The sequence below is a fragment of the Carassius gibelio genome, chromosome B5 (assembly GCF_023724105.1).
Source record: "Carassius gibelio isolate Cgi1373 ecotype wild population from Czech Republic chromosome B5, carGib1.2-hapl.c, whole genome shotgun sequence".
In the NCBI taxonomy this organism is placed as follows: domain Eukaryota; kingdom Metazoa; phylum Chordata; class Actinopteri; order Cypriniformes; family Cyprinidae; genus Carassius; species Carassius gibelio.
This window is the reverse complement of record NC_068400.1, coordinates 13,332,614-13,355,361: the sequence shown is the minus strand read 5'-3', so window position 1 is coordinate 13,355,361 and position 22,748 is coordinate 13,332,614. Positions and strand designations below refer to the sequence as shown.

The 22,748-nt window shown below is 37.2% G+C and overlaps 1 protein-coding gene across 4 annotated transcripts in view; it reads right to left on the bottom strand.

Moving 5' to 3' along the window:
- Positions 1–540: 540 nt before the first annotated feature.
- The window catches only part of LOC127958917 (mucin-6), a 100,917-nt gene continuing 78,709 nt past the window's right edge, over positions 541–22,748 (bottom strand). For all 4 annotated transcript variants that reach the window (XM_052557969.1, XM_052557971.1, XM_052557968.1 and 1 more), the window contains one exon: positions 541–1,599. In XM_052557969.1, the coding sequence (XP_052413929.1) occupies positions 1,413–1,599 (187 nt within the window). In that variant the 3' untranslated portion in view covers positions 541–1,412. The remainder of the gene's footprint in view (positions 1,600–22,748) is intronic.

Genomic DNA, 22,748 nt, shown 5'->3' with positions numbered 1-22,748 from the left:
TGATTGAATTTTTTTTTTTAAATAGTTAAAAACAGAGTTCTCTGTTTTTGCAAATGAGCTCTTCATTTCTTAGAACAATGAAGTACGTCGTTTTGAGAATGTTGATCTCAGAATGTTTTTCTTTAATGAGAACGTATATAAAACATAAATGAAGTTATAAGAATGCTCCATAAACATTACTTTGAGAGAGTTTTATACTAACATTTATATAACTTTTAAAAAGCATCAAGAGAATGTTCCCTGTTAGCTGGGTTAACAGAAACAGTGATCTAGTGACTCTGAGAGGATCTGTTTGCATGCCCATATATAATAAAATACATTCTTTTGTAGGTATTTGTAAATATAAACTTCACTAGCTGACCTACAAATATGATTTGTGTGGTTTTATTTTATTCCACACCGTTAATACTGTATAGTCTGGCAGCCTTGATGAAAAATTTGTGTTTTGCATTAGTCTGTATGAAAAAAGGATCCATCTTTGACTGAATCCTCAATGACCAAAAACAAAAACAAATAAATAGCACCTGACACAGGTTTTTGTGTAGTAAAATATTAATAGAGCTTTTAATGGATTCTGAAATTAAGCATTCACAAAGAATGAAATGACACTCCTTAAATTCACTTTCTCCCAATATCTCTGCCTTAAATATTGTCGTGCATGTATAGTTGTTAGATCAGAAAAGCATTAAGCATGTGGAATAATTGATTTGTTGAAAGGTTTTCATAGTATAAAAGCTGGTGTTTTGACCCTCATTGCTCCAAAATGATGAATCAGGAATCTTGCTACCAGTTCTTACCTGTAATTCCTCTTCCGTCTCTCTCTTTACTGTGTCCTCAGTGTCCCGTCTCCTGCTGTCACTGTGTATCAATCACTGTCTGCTGTGAAGTTCATCCCTTTTCAGGTAGTAAGTATTGGCTCGAAGGGTACATGAAGCAACAAAAAGCCTCCTCTCCCCCTTCTCAGTTTTTGACACACGAATGATCACCATGAACTATGATTCTGGGAAATCACATCAGAATAAATAGATGCAGTCCTCTCTTTTCCAGTGACAAAAAAAAAAAAAAAAACTCAAAATGATTGACAGCTCTAGAGCGTTTCTGATTGGTCAACAATCAGAAACACTCAACTTGTAATTCCATAAGAAAACACTTATGGCTCTTTCAAAGAACAGATAAATGAAAATAGGACATAATGACTACATTTTGATTTGGGGTGAATTTTTTAAATACTTTCCATTTACTATAAATCTGGAATATCAAAGCGAGCAGTAAGTCCATAAATAAGGGCTCCTCGTCAAGTGAATGATGTGCCTCTATACAATTTAAACCAGAGGACAGGAAAAGAAGAGGCTTAGAGTTGGTTGGAGGCCATCTTTGTTGACTAATGATGTCACGTCCTGTTATCAAAGAGTTCACAGGAACCAGAAGCACTTCCTCCGGCTCTTCTTGACCGTTTGGAGGGCCTGTGGAGAGTCCTGCTGCCGCGGAGGAGGAGGAGGAAAGACCAGCTGAGGAGAGCTCTGCTCCGACTCCTGCTGCTCCGGGACCTTCCACGCTCGCGTCACCTGACCCTCCTGAAGCCGGAAGTCATGCTCCACACTGAAAGAGAGAGATGCTTACAGCTATTACCAAAGGCAAAACAATGCATCATACAGTCAAGTTCTTTGAGAATGCACTGAATTAAAGTGGATTATAATCTAATGTTGGCTTTGAATTAGAATGAATGTCTTGAATTTAAGGGCTTTGAAAAGTTCCTTAACCAAGTTTGTACATTGAGGGAGAGATTTACTTAACAGGGTGAATTACTCTAAAAGTGCAATGCCATAAAAGCACCAATGGGAGTAAAAAGTTCTGTGGCTGATCTATTGACAGTGCACACATTAAAGGAGACAGATGCAGCCAGATCATTTCCATAATGACTGATACAACCTACCAAGAGTAGGGTGGTAAACACCAGAACACTGCGTTACTAGTGTAAACCATATTGCATGATTAATTTAAAAACTCTCCTCCCATAAATTTAGCATCTGAAAATAAAATTCATACTAATGCATATGCAATAAGGTCAGCCACAAAAACGACTGTGTCTATGCCTTTTGAGCTGTAATATTTCACTGCACGTCTGTAGTAAATCCTGACAGTAGATTTTTAACACTAAGAGGGTTTACGCTGGCAGAATCTGACCCTAAGACAGGGGTTCCCAAACTTTTTTGTCAACAGAGACTCTTAGATGTAAAGTACTGATGTCTTTTATGATTTGTAATTTTTAAGAGTGTACTCACACACACACACACATAGAGAGAGAGAGAGAGAGAGAGAGAGAGAGAGAGAGAGAGAGAGCTATAATATATTATTGTGTTTTAATGGAAACAGTTCACTCAGGTCACTCTTTACAAGAACCAACTAACATTACAATTTACAACATTGTCCCAAATGTATGTTAAACTCAGAAAACACACTAATAAGCTGCATGTGTGTAAATGCTGCTCTTCACACTGAAATAAGCAGCGCAAAAGACTTCTTTGATTAAATCACATCCTTTAATTTAATTATCACAATTTCATAGATATATCAAGATTTCAGCAATAGCCCCATTTATTATAGTCTTGATGTTACATTTTATTTGATTAATTATTAGCTTTTTTATCAACTCACTAACCCCCATTTGTGTAACCATTCATAAAGAGAACACACATGTAATATTACAGCACAGTTTGACTGATCCTAAGCATATAAAAAGTTTGCACTCTGTAAAACTCGTTCTATGGGGTTTCAGAAGTTTGCTTTCATTATATGTAAAAGAAAAGTTTTACGATTCTTTAAAATTTACAGCATCTGGGTATATGATCACAGGAATGTTGTGTGTGTGTGTAATAGCCTATTCCTTTAAAAATGTAAGGGGGAAACCATCAACAGAAGACATCAAAATAGCTGTAGCCTAAGGAAAAATAAAGGCACATATAAATGCATATGGCGTTGACATTTTGTCTGCAGCTCAGCGCTGACAGCTGGGATTGTTGCTGATGATGCACTGGCCCAGATAGCTGGCAAACGCTGATGTGGACATGAAGCAGCTTTCCCAGAGTACAGCCAACCACACGGCCATAACTCTTCATGCTAAATGTGACTAATGAGATCATTGTTCCTCTTATATATATTTATATGCACTCAATTTATTGCAGAGAGAGAGAGAGAGTTACCTTCATCGAGTGCTACTTTAGTTCCCATGTCAATGCACTCACACACTTCGCCTACGATACTCCCCAGAGAACGCCCATGTCAGACAGACAGGGAACACTATGTGCTTTCCGTAACAATGGCAGTTTTAAACCTCTTCAAAAGATCCCTCTTCCACCCTCTTACCTTGCAGTCAGTCTCTCTGCATCGGCTTAAAGACCAAAGGCCTCATGTAGATGTTGTGTTCACACAAAACAGTCGACTATAAACATCAGAATTTGATTTCAAAATGTTTGTGCACTCTTTTGGTTTAGTGACAAACTAGTAAACTGAAGATAATCATTGAAAAAAAAAATTGTATTTCACTGTAAAAACAAATGCTAAGCTTCATATTAGATTCCAATTAATTGTTTATGTTTACTAGAACTTTCTGAGTGAAAAATTTCAACGCCATTTTTTTTTGTATGAAATTAAGATAATCACTAGTCAGAGTAAAAAGTGTTTTTTTCCCAGTATTTTTTCAATTTAATTTTTTTTTTCAGTATATGAATTTGATAAAACACTAGTAAAAATGCTTTAAAAAATCTAATTGCACTGTAAAAAAAAAAAAAAAAAAAAAAAAACTTGTGAAGTTGTACATATAGATTATTAAAGTATTTTAAAACAAAATCCAATTTATAGTTAATTGTAAAATTTACCAGCAATTTTCAAGGGAAACTTGTTTCTATTTTAATTTTATTTTATTTTATTTTTGTTAAAGTAAAGCTGAATATACTGTAGTAAAACTTGATGATTTGCATTAAGCCATGTTTTTATGCATTACAATTCCAAAATCCCAACAATGCTTTCTACTGTCATTTTCAAAACTTCGTCCTGAGTCTCAGGTGATGTTGCTTCAGCACTCGTGAACAGAAAACACCAATCAGACTGCTTAAAACTCAGTGATTAGTACTTGTTGTGATTACCAATAGACTTTAAGACTGATTAAAACACCTGTGATTCAGTATTGTATGCATGAGAACAAAGTACACGTCTGTGATTGGTTACAATAAAAAAAAAAAAGTAAATAGAAGCATTGGTAGATCTAATCAACACCTAATAATTAATCACAGGAGCTGTAATCATGATTATGTATTTGATTAATTGTCAGCTCTAACTTCAGTGAATTTAAGGAGATTTATATAATGTGCAGTTCATCTTTCCTTACTGTGGTAGTGAAATGGTTTATGTTTGTCTGTCATATGCAAATAAATAGCACTCTCTTTTCTATAAATCAGCTAAGTACTTAATTTCATATTGAGAAATTGGGTCCTTTAGCTAAATAAATGTGCAAAACCTGTCACAGAGAATCCAATTATTTCAGTTTCTATCACAGCTGTACAATGAATTGCAGTATCAGTGTTTTATAACAAGGCTCCAGAAAAATTCCAGATGACAGGTACTATAACATTCTCAGAATGTTCTAGTAAGGTTCTCTCAAAGTTATAATCAAGAAACCATAACCAAGAAAAAATTTTTTGGGAACATTTGGAATGTACAGAGCCCCGCACATGACATGCAGGAAAAAATAGTAAGCTAAATCATGTGCACAATTTACTAATTCGTTCCCTCAATGTACTAAAATGTGCACACGATTACTATTGCACAATTTACTATTTCGTTCACTTGATTTATAAATTGTGTGCACGATTTACGAATTTGTTCCCTCGATTTGCAAAATCATGCGCACGATTTAGCAAATCGAGGGAACGCAATAGTAATCGTTAATAGTACTAGTTAATTTCTTAATTTTTTTCTTGCATGTCATGTGCGGGGCTCCATAGGAATGTTCAGAGAACATCAGAAATAATGTTTCAGAGCTTAAACGTTCTTCCAGTAACGTTATTAGATTGTTGTCCAATGGTATCTGGTCTTTAATAATGTTCTCTTAATATTTATTTATAATTTATTTTACTTTCCTTTTTTTTCCTGAAATATTTTAGTTGGAGAGATGTTCAGTATACATCCAAAATGACATTTTCATAACTTGAGAATGTTAGAAAAAAATATTGGAAGATTTTGTGGACACATTTTGTTTTAAGGTGCAACGTTCACCATTAACAAACCATTAACTATGACTTTTGCATCAATAAACTCCTAATTTGCTGCTTATTAATAGTTAATAAGGTAATCGTTAAGTTTAGATATTGGATAGGATAAGGGATACAGAATATGGTCATGCAGAAAATGTGCTACAGCCAATACAGTATGTTAATAATAGGCATGCTAATAAGATCATTTTCTAAAGTGTTTATTTGTTAGCTAGAAGAGCACAATCTTCAAACTACTGGATACTGATATCAGCACTTTTCATCCATACTCTCCCATTTCTGCACAAACTTTTGATATGCATGGAAACAACCCTGCGTCGTTCCACCCACTAGCGCTTCCAGCATGTTCTTCATCCAGATAAATCATTTCAGAAAAAAAGACCTGCTGAGAAGAAGAGGAGCGCTCTGTCCCTCCCAGCTGTCCTAATTACCTCGCTTCTGGTCCTGAGAATGGATGGACTAGTGTCTGAACTCGATATTACTTCTTCTACCCCTTCCCCGGTCTTTCATTCACACCATCTCGCCCGAATTCGACGATTCTCTTGTAAGCACAGTGCTGGGTACAGAGCCTCTATTTTAAGCTCTTTAAGAAGAGTGTGTCTTTTTCAGCTGTGCAACAAATTACATGCCTCTGTGTGGGTTGGAGTCGTTCCATAGGGAGGATAGGGCTAATATGGGTGGGCTGAATTTGGTAAAGAAGTATTAACGAGATTTGTCCTAATTTAGAGCATCCTAAGCATCAGTGGGAGAAGCTCAGAGCTCCTCTGGGAATAAAGCATCTCCATAACCGCAATCCATGGAATGGAAGCCTGTAAAGACATTAGCAGTCTTGAAGGGCGTTAAATAACTTCACTGCATATTTATGAGCTGATGGTGTCTTACAGGGTGATTGACATCTAAATTCCCCTAACATTACAAGTGCATTTAGTATTATGTCACCGTCATGCAAGCCTGTCAAATACAGACGTCTTGTGTCAGAATTGACTTGTGTAGTGTACATCAAATGCAGTAAAAAGATCATAAATGTCAAAAAGTAACCCAAAGCTAAAAGAAACCATGGCGATGTTCAGAATGGCACAGTTGCACACAATGTAAAAAAGTGCAATTGTGATCTTAAAGAGCTATTTGTATTTTTTTAAAATATTTTGTTGGTATAAATTAATGTGTTTAGGTTGATTTGGTGATGTTACATAATATTTTGACTTAAATGGAAACGTCTCGGTTATGTATGGTAACACTTGTTCCCTGAAGGAGGGAACAGAGACGCCACATCGGTGACCGACGTAAAATATGATATCACTTCGATAGACCAATCTACTTCGAGTGTAAACTAAACAAGCCAATGCACATTGGCATGCAATTATTGCATCCAGCTGCCGCTGATCACCTTGCTGTTCACTCAGAAGGCAGCAAGTGCAATGCATTTCAGTTTTTCGCTGAGGAGCCGAGCCAGAGACCCGCAGCTCAGCGGCGGTACAGCAACCATGGCGACGGGACGTCGCGTTTCCGTTCCCTCCTTCAGGGAACGAGGGTTACCATACATAACCGAGACGTTCCCTTTCAGTCGGTCACTCTCGACGCCATGTCGGTGACCGACGCAAAATAGGATCTACCAAAGCGCCATGGGTGCTGCCCCTTCCAGTGCCCTGTGTGAGCCGCCTGCGTCCCTATTAGGTGTAGGCCGGCGCTCGGAACAAGTTGTTCCTCTTACCATTGCTGAAGCACTACCTCACTGGGTGAGATTGGATAACACTGGGAAAATGTACCCATTCCACTTGGAACAGGGACGCTGCGGAAGCCCCATCCTTCCCGAAGGAGGTCTTGGGGGCAAATACACATATAGCATCCGTTTAGGAGTATATGGAGAAAATTTGAGGTGATTAAAACCCTCTTGTGGAGGCAGAAGTCTGCCGGGGAAACACAGGCTCTAAAGGCTATACCGTGGACTATACACATACGAGTATCGCTTAGGTGTCAATATGGAACCCAGCCTTCCATGGTTCTCACGGATTCATCATGAAGGCCTGGCGTCAGATAAATGACAAATTGCATTAAACAACAATGCAACAACACTGATATTTTTATTTTTGCATATACTATTACATTAATTACGTATGACACACAGGTTTATAATAGGTGTCACGATCATTACATGGAGTGCCCATGAACTTTTGTAGAGGGCACTCCAATCAGGACAATTCCACACTCACCACCAGATGTCACTTGGACTCTAGCACCTCTTATCTGTTATCCTCTTATCTTATAATTGCCAAAACAACATTTCTCATTTTTATTTATTTAAACTTGAATTTAAACTTAATCTATTAATGCACTAATAATTTTAGATTTTTTAAAATATTTCTTTTATTATTTAATTCAAAAACTAAATCTAAGAATGAATGAAAAAATGAATACAAATTATATTCCAATTATATTACAATATTACTGTTCCTACATGCTGTACAGCATGCAACCTATAGTACTATTCTGAACAAGGCCAATGAGACAATCCAAGTAAAGTAAGAATATAAACAGAGAGTTACAAATAAGGACAGGATGAGATTTCTGAGAGAATGAGCAGATAATGAAAGAGTTTCCTGGAGCCGATGGAGTGTGGATGTGATACGGCTATACTGGCCGAAGCTTCACAGAATTGGCTGATGTCTGGAAGATGGAATGTGGATCCTGACGTGACACTGGAAAGGGTGGAGTGAGACTGTCAGACTGTGAGAGACGCTGGACATTGTAATTACAGTTTAGGAAGACACCTCTGCGAGGCCAACCAGTCGCTGATGTGTTATTGTGAATAGTGCAAATAGTTTCAGCAAATAGAAGATAATTCAGTGAAATGTAATTGTTTTAGGTGTTTTTAGTTTGTTCGTACTGTGTAAGTCTGTGATGAAACTTATTATATTGCTGCTCATCTTGGCCAGGTCACTTCTGTGAAAGAGATTTTTAATCTCAGAGAGTCTTTTCTGGTTAAATAAAGGTTAAAAAAGTGATGCACAATGATTGCACTTTACATAGCAAAGGTAGATGCATGACAAAAGCAGTTTGTACAGGACATTAATTGAAAATAAGAACTGCATGTATTTCTAAGATAATATATAATTTATATAATTTATAAATAAATGCATGCACTGCACAGTTTATACAATGGACAAAATTGGCATTGCATAATGAGCATTTGGATTTGCATTTGGTTTCTTGGCATGAGTGCACTGTTTACATTTTATTACCGCCACAACGTCTGATTAGCGGTAATCTCTCATGCTAATCTGTAAACTGTATATGCGAACGCTCACATTTAGCTGTAGATTTATGATTGTATTTACAACACAGCCTGAATTGAGGACAAGTGCCTGGTGGACAAGATTTACACCGTTTTCTGCTGATACCGCAACTCGCACGGCCCTGTTTGATTAGCCTGTGCACCCCAACCAATTTCAGCCACGCTAAAGCAATGCAAGCAACAACTCCTGTTTAACTCTCAACCCTCTTTTGCTGAAGTCATGTCCGTTTTGCATCGGTGGCCTGTTATCTGGCCTTCGGAGCTGATTTGTAAACTTTGCGATCACTCCACAGAGCTGTTTATCAGGACAAACTTTGCTGCTTTGAAATGGAAATCTGCAAATCTGTTCACGTCACTCTTATCTGATGGAAAGGAGCATTCATTTGCACTTGAAAGGGCTTTTGGATTTCAAGGTTGTAAACAGTGTGTGTGAGCATGTGTGTATGTGAGGAAAGAGGTGTGTGTCCCCCGGCTGAGTGAAGGCATGAAAATGCCAAGTGCACCCATGGGGACGCCCCTGCCCACACTTAATACAAGCCCTTAGAGGAACAACCTTTCTTTTTTTTATTTATTACTTTCTGCAACTTACAGTACAGAACTACCAGATTTACTAACAGCCGGCGATAAAAACTACCAATGCTGAGCAGTGACTTATTACATATAAACTGGATCACGTAAACAGATTTGAAAAATTAAGTACTTTCATCCGCCCAGATCTTTAACTGCATTGTTGTGGAAAATGAGTGGCTCCAACACTGTACAACAGCACTCTGCAATACACGTGTGCGTCAATTCATGTATGCTGTTGGCCGAAAGGATCGTCCGTGCGCTCTAACAACACTTTGATCACCGTCCATATCTTACGAGCATTTATATGATCACTTATATGTGAGAGGCTTTGTGCTGAGAGCCGTGAAACTCTGAGGTTTAATGAGATATGTATGAAATACGGGAGTACGTGTCGTCCCTGCTTGGGTAATGGCTTATACTGTAGTGTCATTGCTCACCTTCATGTTTTTATAATGACTGAGGCTCTAAGCGCTCTGAGACTATGAGCCCTGGAGAATATTTGGGCAGGAAAATCCAGTGTGTGGAAAGCAAGCACAGATTCAAGGCTGAGTGCAGATGTGCATAAAGTGTACAACAATCAATATCATTATTATATCGCAAGCAACTTACAAATATGTCTCTTCAGTGATTCTGTTCACATTCTGATTCTGTTTGTGATGTTTGTGACTGTATAGCTATTAAAGGTTATTTCATTCTAAATCTATCCCCTACAGTGATAAAAAAAAAAAAAACAACAACTTTACATTAGATATTCTTCTTCTCTGCAGTCAGCAACAGACTGGCTCACAGGCGACATAAAATGTCAGTGTTGGGCATCTGCACACAGCTGTCACAGACCTGCACTTCATTTCTCTCTCTTCCAAAACTCTATGTTCTACTGGAATCAGAATAAAGCTACTGGAAACACCACTGTTACTGACAAACAGATGCTGCTTGGTTGTCAGTCGAGCCAGATTTGAACTTCTCGCACTAAAAATGTTCCTTAGTGATGGTAAAGACTTACTTTGAATAAATAATGTTCTTTTGAACTTTTTATTCATCAAATAATAATCCTAAAAATTCCCCCAAAAAAGGATTCAGCATAATTGATATTAAATCAGAATGTTAGAATGATTCTGAAGGATCATGAGACACTCAAGGCTGTAGTTATAATGAATAAGGAATAAACTTTTTTCTTAAGTATATTAAATTGTAACATGTCCACAATATTACAGTTTTACTGTATTTTTGATCAAATAAATGCAGCCTAGGTGAGCATAAGAGACGTTAAATATCTATACAAAACTGTGACATTGTACTGTGTTTATTTGATCTCTCCAGGATTCTCTAGCAATGAAAGGATCTGATCTCAAAAGGAGTCTCTTTCCCTCTTTGGCAGCACTGAAATATTTCTCCACGTCACTGCTGAGCACAAACTCTCTTTACAATCATATTTACCGGCGTGTGCAATCTGAGGTTTGCTGTGGTGTAAGCAAAACATCAGAAGTTCCAGTTGAAATGTCAGCACTCGAGAGTTTATATGGAAACACTGAACAGGAAGGTGAGTTCAGGGCTGTATTCGACAGCCATGGGGTTTCATCTGGCAATCAGAAGTGAATTTATTTAAAACAGTTGAATACAAGAAATATAGGCAGAAATATATCTGATTAAAATTATTACAACAATTTCTGTCAAAAGTTACAAAACACACTCAATAAGTCCACATATATATTTACATTTTTACATTTATTCATTTAGCAGACGCTTTTATCCAAAGCGACTTACAGATGAAGACAGTGGAAGCAATCAAAAACAACAAAAAGAGCAATGACATATAAGTGCTATAACAGTCTCAGTTAGGTTAACACAGTACACGTAGCATGGGATTTGAACTAATATAATAAATAAAAAGAAAACAGATAGAATAAAAAAAAAAAGAGTAGAGCAAGCTAGTTAGAGGTCTTTACACATACACACACACATACATATACAATTGCATAATAAATGAAAAGAAAATAGAATACAAAAAGATTAGAAAGGTAGTTCGATTTTTTAAAGAATAGAATTAGAATAGTGAGTGTTAAAGTTAGAGGTCAAATAAAGATGGAAGAGATGTGTTTTAAGCCGGTTCTTGAAGATGGCTAAGGACTCAGCTGCTCGGATTGAGTTGGGGAGGTCATTCCACCAGGAGGGAACATTTAATTTAAAAGTCCGTAAAAGTGACTTTGTGCTTCTTTGGGATGGCACAATCAAGCGACGTTCACTTGCAGAACACAAGCTTCTAGAGGCACATAAGTCTGAAGTAATACATTTAGGTAAATGGGTGCAGAGTCAGTGGTAGTTTTGTAGGCAAACATCAATGCCTTGAATTTTATGCGAGCAGCTATTGGAAGCCAGGGCAAATTGATAAACAGAGGTGTGACGTGTATTCTTTTTGGCTCATTAAAAATTAATTTTGCTGCCGCGTTCTGAATTAATTGTATAATATATATATATATATATATATATATATATATATATATATATATATATATATATATATATATATATATATATATATATATAAAGTGACATCACATACAGCCAAGTGTGGTGACCCATACTCAGAATTCGTGCTCTGCATTTAACCTATCCAAAGTGCACACACAGCGGTGAACACACACACACACACACACACACACACACACATCAGTGAACACACAGCCATTTATGCTGCGGCGCCCGGGGAGCAGTTGGGGGTTCAGTGCCTTGCTCAAGGGCACCTCAGTCGTGGTTTTGCCAGCCCGAGACTCAAACCCACAATCCTAGGGTTAGGAGTCAAACTCTCTAACCATTAGGCCACAACTTCCCCCACATTTTTTTTTAAGGAATTATAAATATAAAAGAAATATATATATATATATATATATATACACACACATTTATATATAAACGGTACAGGGGACGAAGAGTTTCAGTAGAACAACAGCAGATCCACATCATGTTCAGCAGCGGCAGCCAAATAACCTAATAACCCGGCTGCTGTGATGTCTGTTAATCAAAAAAAAAAAAAAAAAACAGAAAAATCAGTTGAATGCTTTTAAACATGATTTAAACGAGTTATACTTAGCTCCCGGAAAACTGATTTTGTAAATTTTACGAGTGCATTCCAGTTTTGTTTGCAAAATGCATCAGAAAATCAGTGGCAGTCCATGTTTGAGCCAGTATGACACAATCTCCATCACTGTGCATTGATTGTGGATCTGGAAGCTTCTTATATGAAATGACCCCTCCATCAACCCTGTTTCACCTTCAGATTCATATTCACATGCAATACTGTGACCTCAATAAAAAGCATGTCAACAGTAGAATTTCCCCCATCAAACTAAACCCACACTGATGAAACGCACTCCTGCACAACACTTGTGATTCATACAGAGACCGAGCATGACCACAGGATAGGCAGCATCTCAATACTCGCCACATCAATTTCACGCACACTACCTGAACATTACGCCACGCCACTCTGCTTTTCTGTCCTGGCAGACTGAGTCAGGAAATGAGACTCTTGTTTCACAGACACTGCAGTAAAACTGAACCTCTTGTGTTTGCGCAGCAGGTTAATGTGTTCTGGCTTGATAGACCTCCACACAGGTTTATGTAAATATGGCTTTTCCAATAAAATCACACAGGATTTTCCCCGGGCTGAAAGTAATGAAGTCTCAGCACTTGTGTTATACTGGTCATCTTGTTACTAGGAGCTGATTGAATTGTGGAGGTATTCGGCTAAATGCGACCGCAGCGTTTTACTGTCAGTGCACGTTTATGCATGTTTAAGCACGCTGAAATAAATCTAAATTGGTTGAACGAGAAGCTAAAAGGATCAGAACGGGTGTGCGTATGACGGAAAAGAAGCAAAACAACAATGAAGCTCTCTTTTTTGCACAAATGATTCTGAATAATAAAATTCTCACCCTAAAGGCTGATAAAATTACTTTTCCAAGCAAAGAAATCATCTTCTAATGGCCTTCAATTAGATGAGTGAAGTTGCAAAGATATGAATCATAAATCATCCCAAAATACAATTATATTTTATAAAAGAAAATAAAGAATTTTTAATACGGATTTTGCATTATGAGATTATATTCACAATTTATCACATTTAAACTCCTCTACACAAATCTTAGTAGAGAACTATAATATGAAAGTGTATTTTATTTTTTTTTTCACAATATAATAATGAGAATTAGAGGGGAAAATTAGCTTAAAGTATATTTCACACAAAAAAAGATTTTCTGAAAAAGTAACAAGCCACCCAAGATGTTGATGAGTTTGTTTCTTCATCACAGATTATAGGAGAAATGTAGAATTATGTCACTTGCTCACCAATGGATGCTCTGCAGTGAATGGGTGCCGTCAGAATGAGTCCAAACTGCTTATAAAAACAACACAATAATCCACAAGTAATCCACAGCACTCCAGTATATCAGTTCACATCTTGTGAAGCTAAAAGCTGTGTATTTGTAAGCAACAAATCAATTATTAAGGCATTTTAATTTGAAACGCTTGTTCTTTTGTAACTATAGTCCATAATCAATAAAAACACATGCCCTTTTGGTCTCTCACGTTAAAATAAACCAATATAACTGTTTAGAACTTTTTTTTCTGTTTTGGCTTGAAAACGATGCTTGATCTGTGCATATTTCTGAGATGACTTTTGAGAAACCAATATTATGGACAGAGGAATGTCGAAAGCAATGGATTAACGTTAAAATGCTTAAAAATGGCATTGTTTCTTACAAACATGCAACTTTTGACATTTTTCAAGATGTTAACTGATAAACTGGAGTGGTGTGCATGAGCTGTTTGGACTCTCATTCTGACGGCACCCATTCACTGCAGAGCATCCATTAGTGAGCAAGTGGTTGAATGCTAAATTTCTTCTATAATCTGCTTCCTTCCATGAAGAAACAAACTCATCTTCATCTTGGATGGCCTTTGGGTGAGTAAACTCATATCATTTTAATGTTATATAATCTTTAGTTATATATTTTGGAGTGAAATACGACCTGCCATTTCTTCATGAGATGCATCATAACATAATAAATTTATAATCTCTTGTTTTGTTTTCACGAACCAGCTCATTAAGAAAAGCAAACACTGCGGATATTTTTTGTTGAAGATCATCAAGATTACATGCATGTATACTGTCTGTTAGCACCACTTTTAAACTCTTCACACACACCTGAAGGTTTGAGTCCAGCTTCCAAGTTATTTCTAGTAATATTGTTTCTTCAGTGATCACAAACTGGACGTGCACACAGGAGCAGCTGTGCGAGCAGATGTTTGTCTATCACAGTCCAACATCTTCCTTGTTCTGTAGGATTTTTTAATTTGTAACTGAGTAGTGATAACTTTATATGTGTGCTCACAATTCATCAGCCCATGGAAAATTTTCAGTGTTTGGATAGCTTGTACATTTGGTTGCTACAAACTACCACAGAGACACAGTGTAACTCTTGCCTGACCTATGCTTCATATTCCACTTGATATTTGATTGTCAATTTTGCTACAAATTTTTCATTTTGCTTCATGATGGTTATGAAATGGCAAATACAAGCCTATCAGAACAGCAATGAAGAGAGACATATAAATAAAAGTTATTAAGCAGATATATTTTACAGATGTCAATAAATCTTTTTTAATGATAAAAAACTGAAAAAACTGAACTGATATAGATGGAGAAAGGCAAAGACAGAATGAGAGAGATATTTCATTGGTTATACTGTAAAGGACGAAGGTTGTGTTTTATGAGGAGGTCTCTCAGCATTCATTGTCCTATTAGCCAATAAACCCACAAGAAATAAATCCCCTGGGTCAAATCCTCCATTCTTCTTATACATTTTCCTGCTTTCAATCTCAGTACTGCAATCAAATGGTCAATAGGTCACAAAATGACCCCAATTAACCAGAATGAGTTTCCATATAGTGTTGGAAACTGACTCCATACTGTGTGCTGTATAGTGTGGATACGTGAGGGCAGTGATATTTTACTATTATTCACATACCTAATGGTATACCTAATATATTATTTGTACATTTCTATATTACATTTCGATAAATATGGTTATTTATTAATATTATGCATAAGCTCTTATTTTATATTTTCATTTACGTTCTTATGTTTTAATTATTTTATGTGCTTTTATAATAATAATAATAATAATTCCTTACATTTATATAGCGCTTTTCTAGGCACTCAAATCGCTTACATATTATACATATTAAGGGGGTACCTCCTCATCCACCACCAGTGTGCAGCATCCACCTGGATGATGCGACGGCAGCCATATTGCGCCAGAACGCACACCACACACCAGCTTACTGATGGAGAGGAGACAGAATGATGAAGCCAATCAGTAGATATGGGGATTGTTAGGAGGCCATGATGGTCGGAGGCCAATGGGCGAATTTAGCCAGGATGCCGAGGTCACACCTCTACTCTTTTCGAAAGACATCCTGGGATTTTTAATGACCACAGAGAGTCAGGACCTCGGTTTAACGTCTCATCCGAAGGACGGTGCTTGTTGACAGTATAGTGTCCCCATCACTACTCTGGGGTGCTAGGACCCACACAGACCACAGGGTGAGCACCCCCTGCTGGCCTCACTAGCACCTCTTCCAGCAGCAACCTAGTTTTCTCAGGAGGTCTCCCATCCAGGTAATGACCAGGCTCAGCCCTGCTTAGCTTCAGTGGGAAACCGGTCTTGGGCTCCAGGGTGATATGGCTGCCAGCAAATTTATTATTTATATTATTATTCTCTTATGTCTTTATTTTATTTTAATTTTTAGTTTTGGCAATTTTAGTCAACTTAAACCTTGTATTATTTGTTATATTATAGATAATGTTTTTTTGAGTTATCATCTAATATTTAAATTTTATTTCAACTTTATTTTTATTAATGCAATGTACTTTTAATAGTTTCAATTTGTGTCTTAGTTAAAAATGCTCCAAGTTAACCAGTATAATTCCATATAATGTCAAAAACTGTGAGCGTGCAAATATAAAGTGTAGTGCAGTCTGTGTGTATTGCATACTGACTCACCGTCTGTGTGCAGTTTAATATAATTTTTATATACTTACACTGATGTTTAAACTTATTTAAATTATTATTTTATAACTTTTTTATTTTTACTTATTTACATTTAGAATTAATTTCAATTTTTCATTATTATTTATTATATTTATTTATTTTTGCCATTACAGTTTTTTATATATCTATTCAGCTTTCATTTATTTTTTATTTCAACTTTTAAGTTTTGTTCGTTTTATTACTTCTACATAAACATATTTTATGTAAATGTTTCTCATTTTCACTCATAATTTTCATAAAATTTTTATTTGAGCCCAAAATTAATTAAACTAATTTTATATTTTTAGTTTTAGTTAAAACACCCCCAATTATATTGTAACATATACAGTAGAGAGTTTGACTCCTAACCCTAAGGTTGTGGGTTTGAGTCTCATGCTGGCAATAACACGACTGAGGTGCCCTTGAGCAAGGCACCGGACCCCCAACTGCTCCCCGGGGCGCCACAGCATAAATGGCTGCCCACTGCTCCGGGTGTGTGTTCATGGTGTGTGTGTGTGTGTGTTCACTGCTCTGTGTGTGTGCACTGTGGATGGGTTAAAAGCAGACCACAAATTCTGAGTATGGGTCACCATACTTAGCTGTATGTCACTTTAAATATATATTTTCTATATATCTATTTAGCTTCATTTTTGTCTAATACTTGCACTGTATTTTATCTCAACTTTACTTAAATTAACAAAGAACTATTTTAGTTTTATTTTTATTTTTAGTTAACAATAGCACCCTGCATGAGCACATGCAGTGACTTCTGCGTCCCAGCTACAGTACAGTGAATTCAACCTTAGTTTGTGACATGATAAGATCACCCTGTTGTGCTGACGACTTTGACCGCAGGCTAAATCAAGCCCATCTGTAACATCAGAGAGAAGCTCACACACACACACACACACACACACTAACATTTGTCCTGCACTGCTCTCTGTACTTTATGGTCCAAAACAATTCTCTCCTCAGACGAACGATCTGCCCTCAAGCGTGAGGAACAGTGGGCCAACCATGTGTTCATGGGAAGCCATGGAGACTCAGCCGTACATCTGGGCATTCTCTGTTTCTTACACTGCAATGTTTTCACACACACACACACACACACACACACACACACACACACACACACACACACACGTAGCAGGTGTGGAAGGCCAAGATAGAGGATGTATCCGGCGAAGTGGAAGAGCAGGGCAGACACGTTCACCAGCCGTGTGAAAGATAAGAGGAAAGAGAATTATGCTTCAACAACAGCCTGTACATTAATTGCCGTCCCTTTCTTTGAATCTTGTTTGTGTGTTTGTTTGTTTATTTGTTTGTATTTGTGTCGGCTTGTGCAGTGGTGCACCCTGACAGCTTAGTTTTTGCATGTTGATGAAACTCACGGGTCTGAGCATGTGTGTGTGTGTGTGTGTGTGTTAGTGTGTGTGTGTGTGTTAGTGTGTGTGTGTGTGTGTCAAGTCAGCGGACGTTGGGGAGTTATTGAGTGATGGCCGCTGGAGCAGAAGAGGCCAACTGATGGGTTTCTTCTAAAAGAAACTTCCAGAAAGAGCTGGTTGGTGGCCTGCATGCTTATACAGAGACTGACGCAAAACATGAAAACACATTGCAGGGTGGTGAACTGTTCAGAAATGAACTGAGAATGTATTTTAAATTCAAATTAAATTCCTTAATTTGATTTTAGGTACAGTAGCAAACAGGACATAGAATTGCAATGTAGAAATAAAATGAATTTAAATCCAAATAATATATACAATTAATAAATTCTATAATAGGACAGATAGACAGACAGACGGACGGACGGACGGACGGACGGACAGACAGACAGACAGACAGACAGACAGACAGACAGACAGATAGACAGACAGACAGACAGACAGACAGACAGATAGATAGATAGATAGATAGATAGATAGATAGATAGATAGATAGATAGATAGATAGATAGATAGATAGATAGATAGATAAACTAGCCAAAGGATCATAGTTTGTCTAGTTAATGTGACGTTTAACCCCTGCTGACAGATGCTGTAACTACACAATCTGAAAAAAAAGCATTTTTCTCCACTGATGGCCATTTAATTGCAGTAATGAGAAAAATGTGCGGGGAGATCTTTATAAGTAGGGCTTCAGCATATTTTTAAGATTTATTTCACATTTATGCTTCGAGCAGACACTTTCTACCTGAAGCAACAAGCAAGAAAGCGTGCATATTATGTAAGTGGCAATTACTAGGATAGGTAGCTGAGAGAAGAACTCAAGTTAAGCCGAGGTTAAGCCCTCAAGAGCAGAGAAAACACCTCACAGATAATAACGATATGGCAAAAAGAACAAGATTACTTCAGTATAACGACAGGCTTGATTATTATTGAGAGATTATTTTTCTGAATGTACGGCTGCACAAAAGTAGTGTCCTGAGGTTATAATGACTCACAAAATGACTCATGCTGTCTTCAGGTCTTTCTTTCTTTCTTTCTTTCTTTCTCTATCTCCACTCTCTCTATCGTATGCACACACACACACACACACACACACACACACACATGCACACACACATACATGCACAAAAGATGGTTTTATGGCCTTGGGCTCGGTGTTAGTCGGTTGCGGTAGAAGGATTAATTGAAGCTTTACTGCAGCGTGTGTGTTTGTGTGTGTGTGTGTATGTGTGTGTGTGAGAGAGACTTTATCAGGGTGGTTGGGATTTGGTACCGCTGACACCTGTATTGATCAGTCAGTGTAATCAGGATCAAAGTGTGATATGCCCATAATCCCCTCATAGAGACACACACACACACACGCACACACACACACACATGCTCTCTGTATACTGATGCAACCCAGTAGGCCCTGCTGCAAAACTAGACTGCTATATAAAATGCATGCACCATCGCAACTGATATATTATAATTAGAATAGCATCAAAAAGTTGATTTATTTCACTAATTCCATTCAAAAAGTGAAACTTGTATATTATATTCATTCATTACACACAGACTGATATATTTAATTTTGATGATTAACAACTGACAACTAAGGAAAATCCCAAATTCAGTATCTAAAATTGTGAAAAGGTTCACTATTGAAGACACCTGGTGCCACACTCTAATCAGCTAATTAACTCAAAACACCTGCAAAGCCTTTAAATGGTCTCTCAGTCTAGTTCTGTAGGCTACACAATCATGGGGAAGACTGATGACTTGACAGTTGTCCAAAAGACGACCATTGACACCTTAACACAAGGAAGACAAGACACAAAAGCTCATTGCAAAAGAGGCTGACTGTTCACAGAGCTCTGTGTCCAAGCACATTAATAGAGAGGTGAAGGGAAGGAAAAGATTTGGTAGAAAAAGTGTACAAGCAATAGGGATAACCGCAACCTGGAGAGGATTGTGAAACAAAAGCCATTCAAAAATGTGGGGGAGATTCACAAAGAGTGGACTGCAGCTGGAGTCAGTGCTTCAAGAACCACTACACACAGACTTATTCAAGACATGGGTTTCAGCTGTCGTGCTCTCAGACAAAAAGGACTGGCCTGCTGCTGAGTGGTCCAAAGTTATGTTCTCTGATGAAAGTAAATTTTGCATTTCCTTTGGATATCAGGGTCCCAGAGTCAAGAGGAAGAGAGGAGAGGCACACAATCCATGTTGCTTGAGGTCCAGTGTAAAGTTTCCACAGTCAGTGATGGTTTGAGGTGCCATGTCATCTGCTGGTGTTGGTCCACTGTGTTTTCTGAGGTCCAAGGTCAACAAAGCCATATATCAGGAAGTTTTAGAGCACTTCATGCTTCCTGCTGCTGACCAACTTTATGGAGATGCAGATTTCATTTTCCAACAGGACTCTGCACCTGCACACAGTGCCAAAGCTTCCAGTACCTGGTTTAAGGACCATGGTATCTCTGTTCTTAATTGGCCAGCAAAGTTGCCTGACCTTAACCCCATAGAAAATCTATGGGGTATTGTGAAGAGGAAGATGCGATATGTCAGACTCAACAATGCAGAAGAGCTGAAGGCCACTACCAGAGCAACCTGGTCTCTCATAACACCTGAGCAGTGCCACAGACTGATCGACTCCATGCCACCCCGCATTGCTGCAGTAATTCAGGTAAAAAGGAGCCCAAACTAAGTATTGAGTGCTATACATGCTCATAGTTTTCAGCTGGCCAAGATTTCTAAAAATCCTTTCTTCGTATTGGTCTTAAGTTATATTCTAATTTTCTGAGATACTGAATTTGGTATTTTTCTTAGTTGTCAGTTATAATCATCAAAATTAAAAGAAATTAGAAAAATATATCAGTCTGTGTGTAATGAATGAATATAATATACAAGTTTCACTTTTGAATGGAATTAGTTAAATCAACTTTTTGATATGTGTGTGTGTGTGTGTGTATATATATATATATATATATATATATATATATATATATATATATATATATATATATATATATATATATATATATATATATATATACACACACATATTTAATCCTAAAAGCATGCAACTTCTTGTTTATAATGAAAGTGATTTTGCTTTGTTGCATTCAACAAACCTAGTTTTCTCACATTTATAGCCACAAAGTGAGACTTTATTGTTTATTATAGGAAGAATCTACTCTAGTTTGGCACATTATGATCTTGTATATAAAGTAGATATTACAACTTGTCCTGATTTGAGGTTCATTTGTTATTACAAAACTACATTACAAGAAAGCTACAGTACATTGCAAGTCACAACTTTGTGCTGTGTTGTCATGCTGTGTTGTGCACAAGCAACAAAACTATAGTTAAATCTCGTTGGCTGTCCAAAATGCAAACATGTGACGTTGATTATACTGGGAACAGTGGCGGCTCCAGACAATTTTGATTGGGGGGGGCAATGGGGGGTCCTGGTCTTTTCAAGGGGGGTCTCATGAAAACCAACAAAAAATACAGTGGACATGGCTAATAACTGCATATTACTGCTACTAAACAACAAAAACACCTTTGCAATGTAAACAAATGACAGGCTACATTTGTTATTCATATCCTGCACACTGCACTTTCATGTCAGGTATATTATGCATTTTTATTGACATTGATATTTTATTTCCAGATAGATATTATTGAGTTTACAGGCTAAAGTGGTCTTGCTGTTGTAAACACTGTTGCTATTGTAGAAAAAATATTTGCATCACATTTAAAAAATAATTATATTTTAATTCATTTCTGAATTGTTTTTATTTCTATAATGATAATTCAGAGAATGATAAAATCTGAATAAGCCTTACCAGTGCTGTGATAATTATTTTTACGTGTTAAAAATAAATAAGTACTGTAATATAATAAAAGTTTATTCAAATAACATAAAGACCAGACCCCTCGATGTCTGTGAAACTTCTCCCTCAAACAGCACACTAGTGTTACTTCTACACTACAGGCTACACACAGCAATATAAACAACGTATCTGCATGTTCTCACATCACATCGTTCTTGTAAAATAATAATAAGTAAATAAACATCAAAATCACTTCGCTGAGAATGAAACACCACTTACCAGCTGCCACGATGTTGAAAATATTCTCTAGCAATTAAAAAATGAAGTTGTAGTCCGGTGAACGGTCATCATGCTGGTCATTTTATTTACGGCTAAATTATTATTAATAAATTGTACTAATATTATGATTGGGCGTGGGCAGGCATTCACAAATGTTTATGTTATTACAAAAAAAAAAAATTGAAATTTTGCTTTGACAAAAGGGCACTTAAGGGGCAAAGGAGCAGGTGCTCAAGTGAACCGGTTCTTTCGGACAATTCGATCAAATAAACCAGTTGAAAAAAAATGGTTCACCGGTTCTTTTGCGCTCGATGTAATGCCGTCATTGGCGATGATTGCCCTTCATTCAAGCCTTTGGTTTACCCGCGCATATAACATTAGCTAAGAATCAGTTCAGAATCAATCACCAAAAGAATCAGGTCGGTTCAGATGCGCTCTGTGTCAGTCTGCTTCACACTGAATCACACATGCGCAGTATCATCAGCTCATCGGTTCTCGAATCGGACGCGTCTGACAGAAACGGTTCTCGGTTCAGTGTATGAATAAATATCGAAATAATTATTTATTATTGTTCTGCGTAGTTTGAAGAGAAACATTTTTGGATCTTTATCCCGAATATATATATTTTTTTAATCAGGAAGAGGCTGGGGGGTCAAATGGGGGGTCAAGGCATTTTTTGGCAGGGTCTTGAGACCCCCCAAGACCCCCCTGGCGCCGCCGGTGACTGGGAATGATTTAGCTTTGTTGCATAGGTTTTTGGGTTTAAAGTAGGGCATGCAAACAGCCACAATAGTCAACAAAACTCTCTATACTGGAAGCATGCAGCGTTGTTTGTAAGGAGTTGTTTACCTTTGTTGGATTTCGTTGGTCATTTAAGTTCAGTTCAGTTTCTTTGAATCTGCCAAAAACCCATTTTAGCCACAAAATAAGACTTTATTGTTTATTATGGGAAGGATCTACTGTAGTTTTGCCACACTGCAATTTTG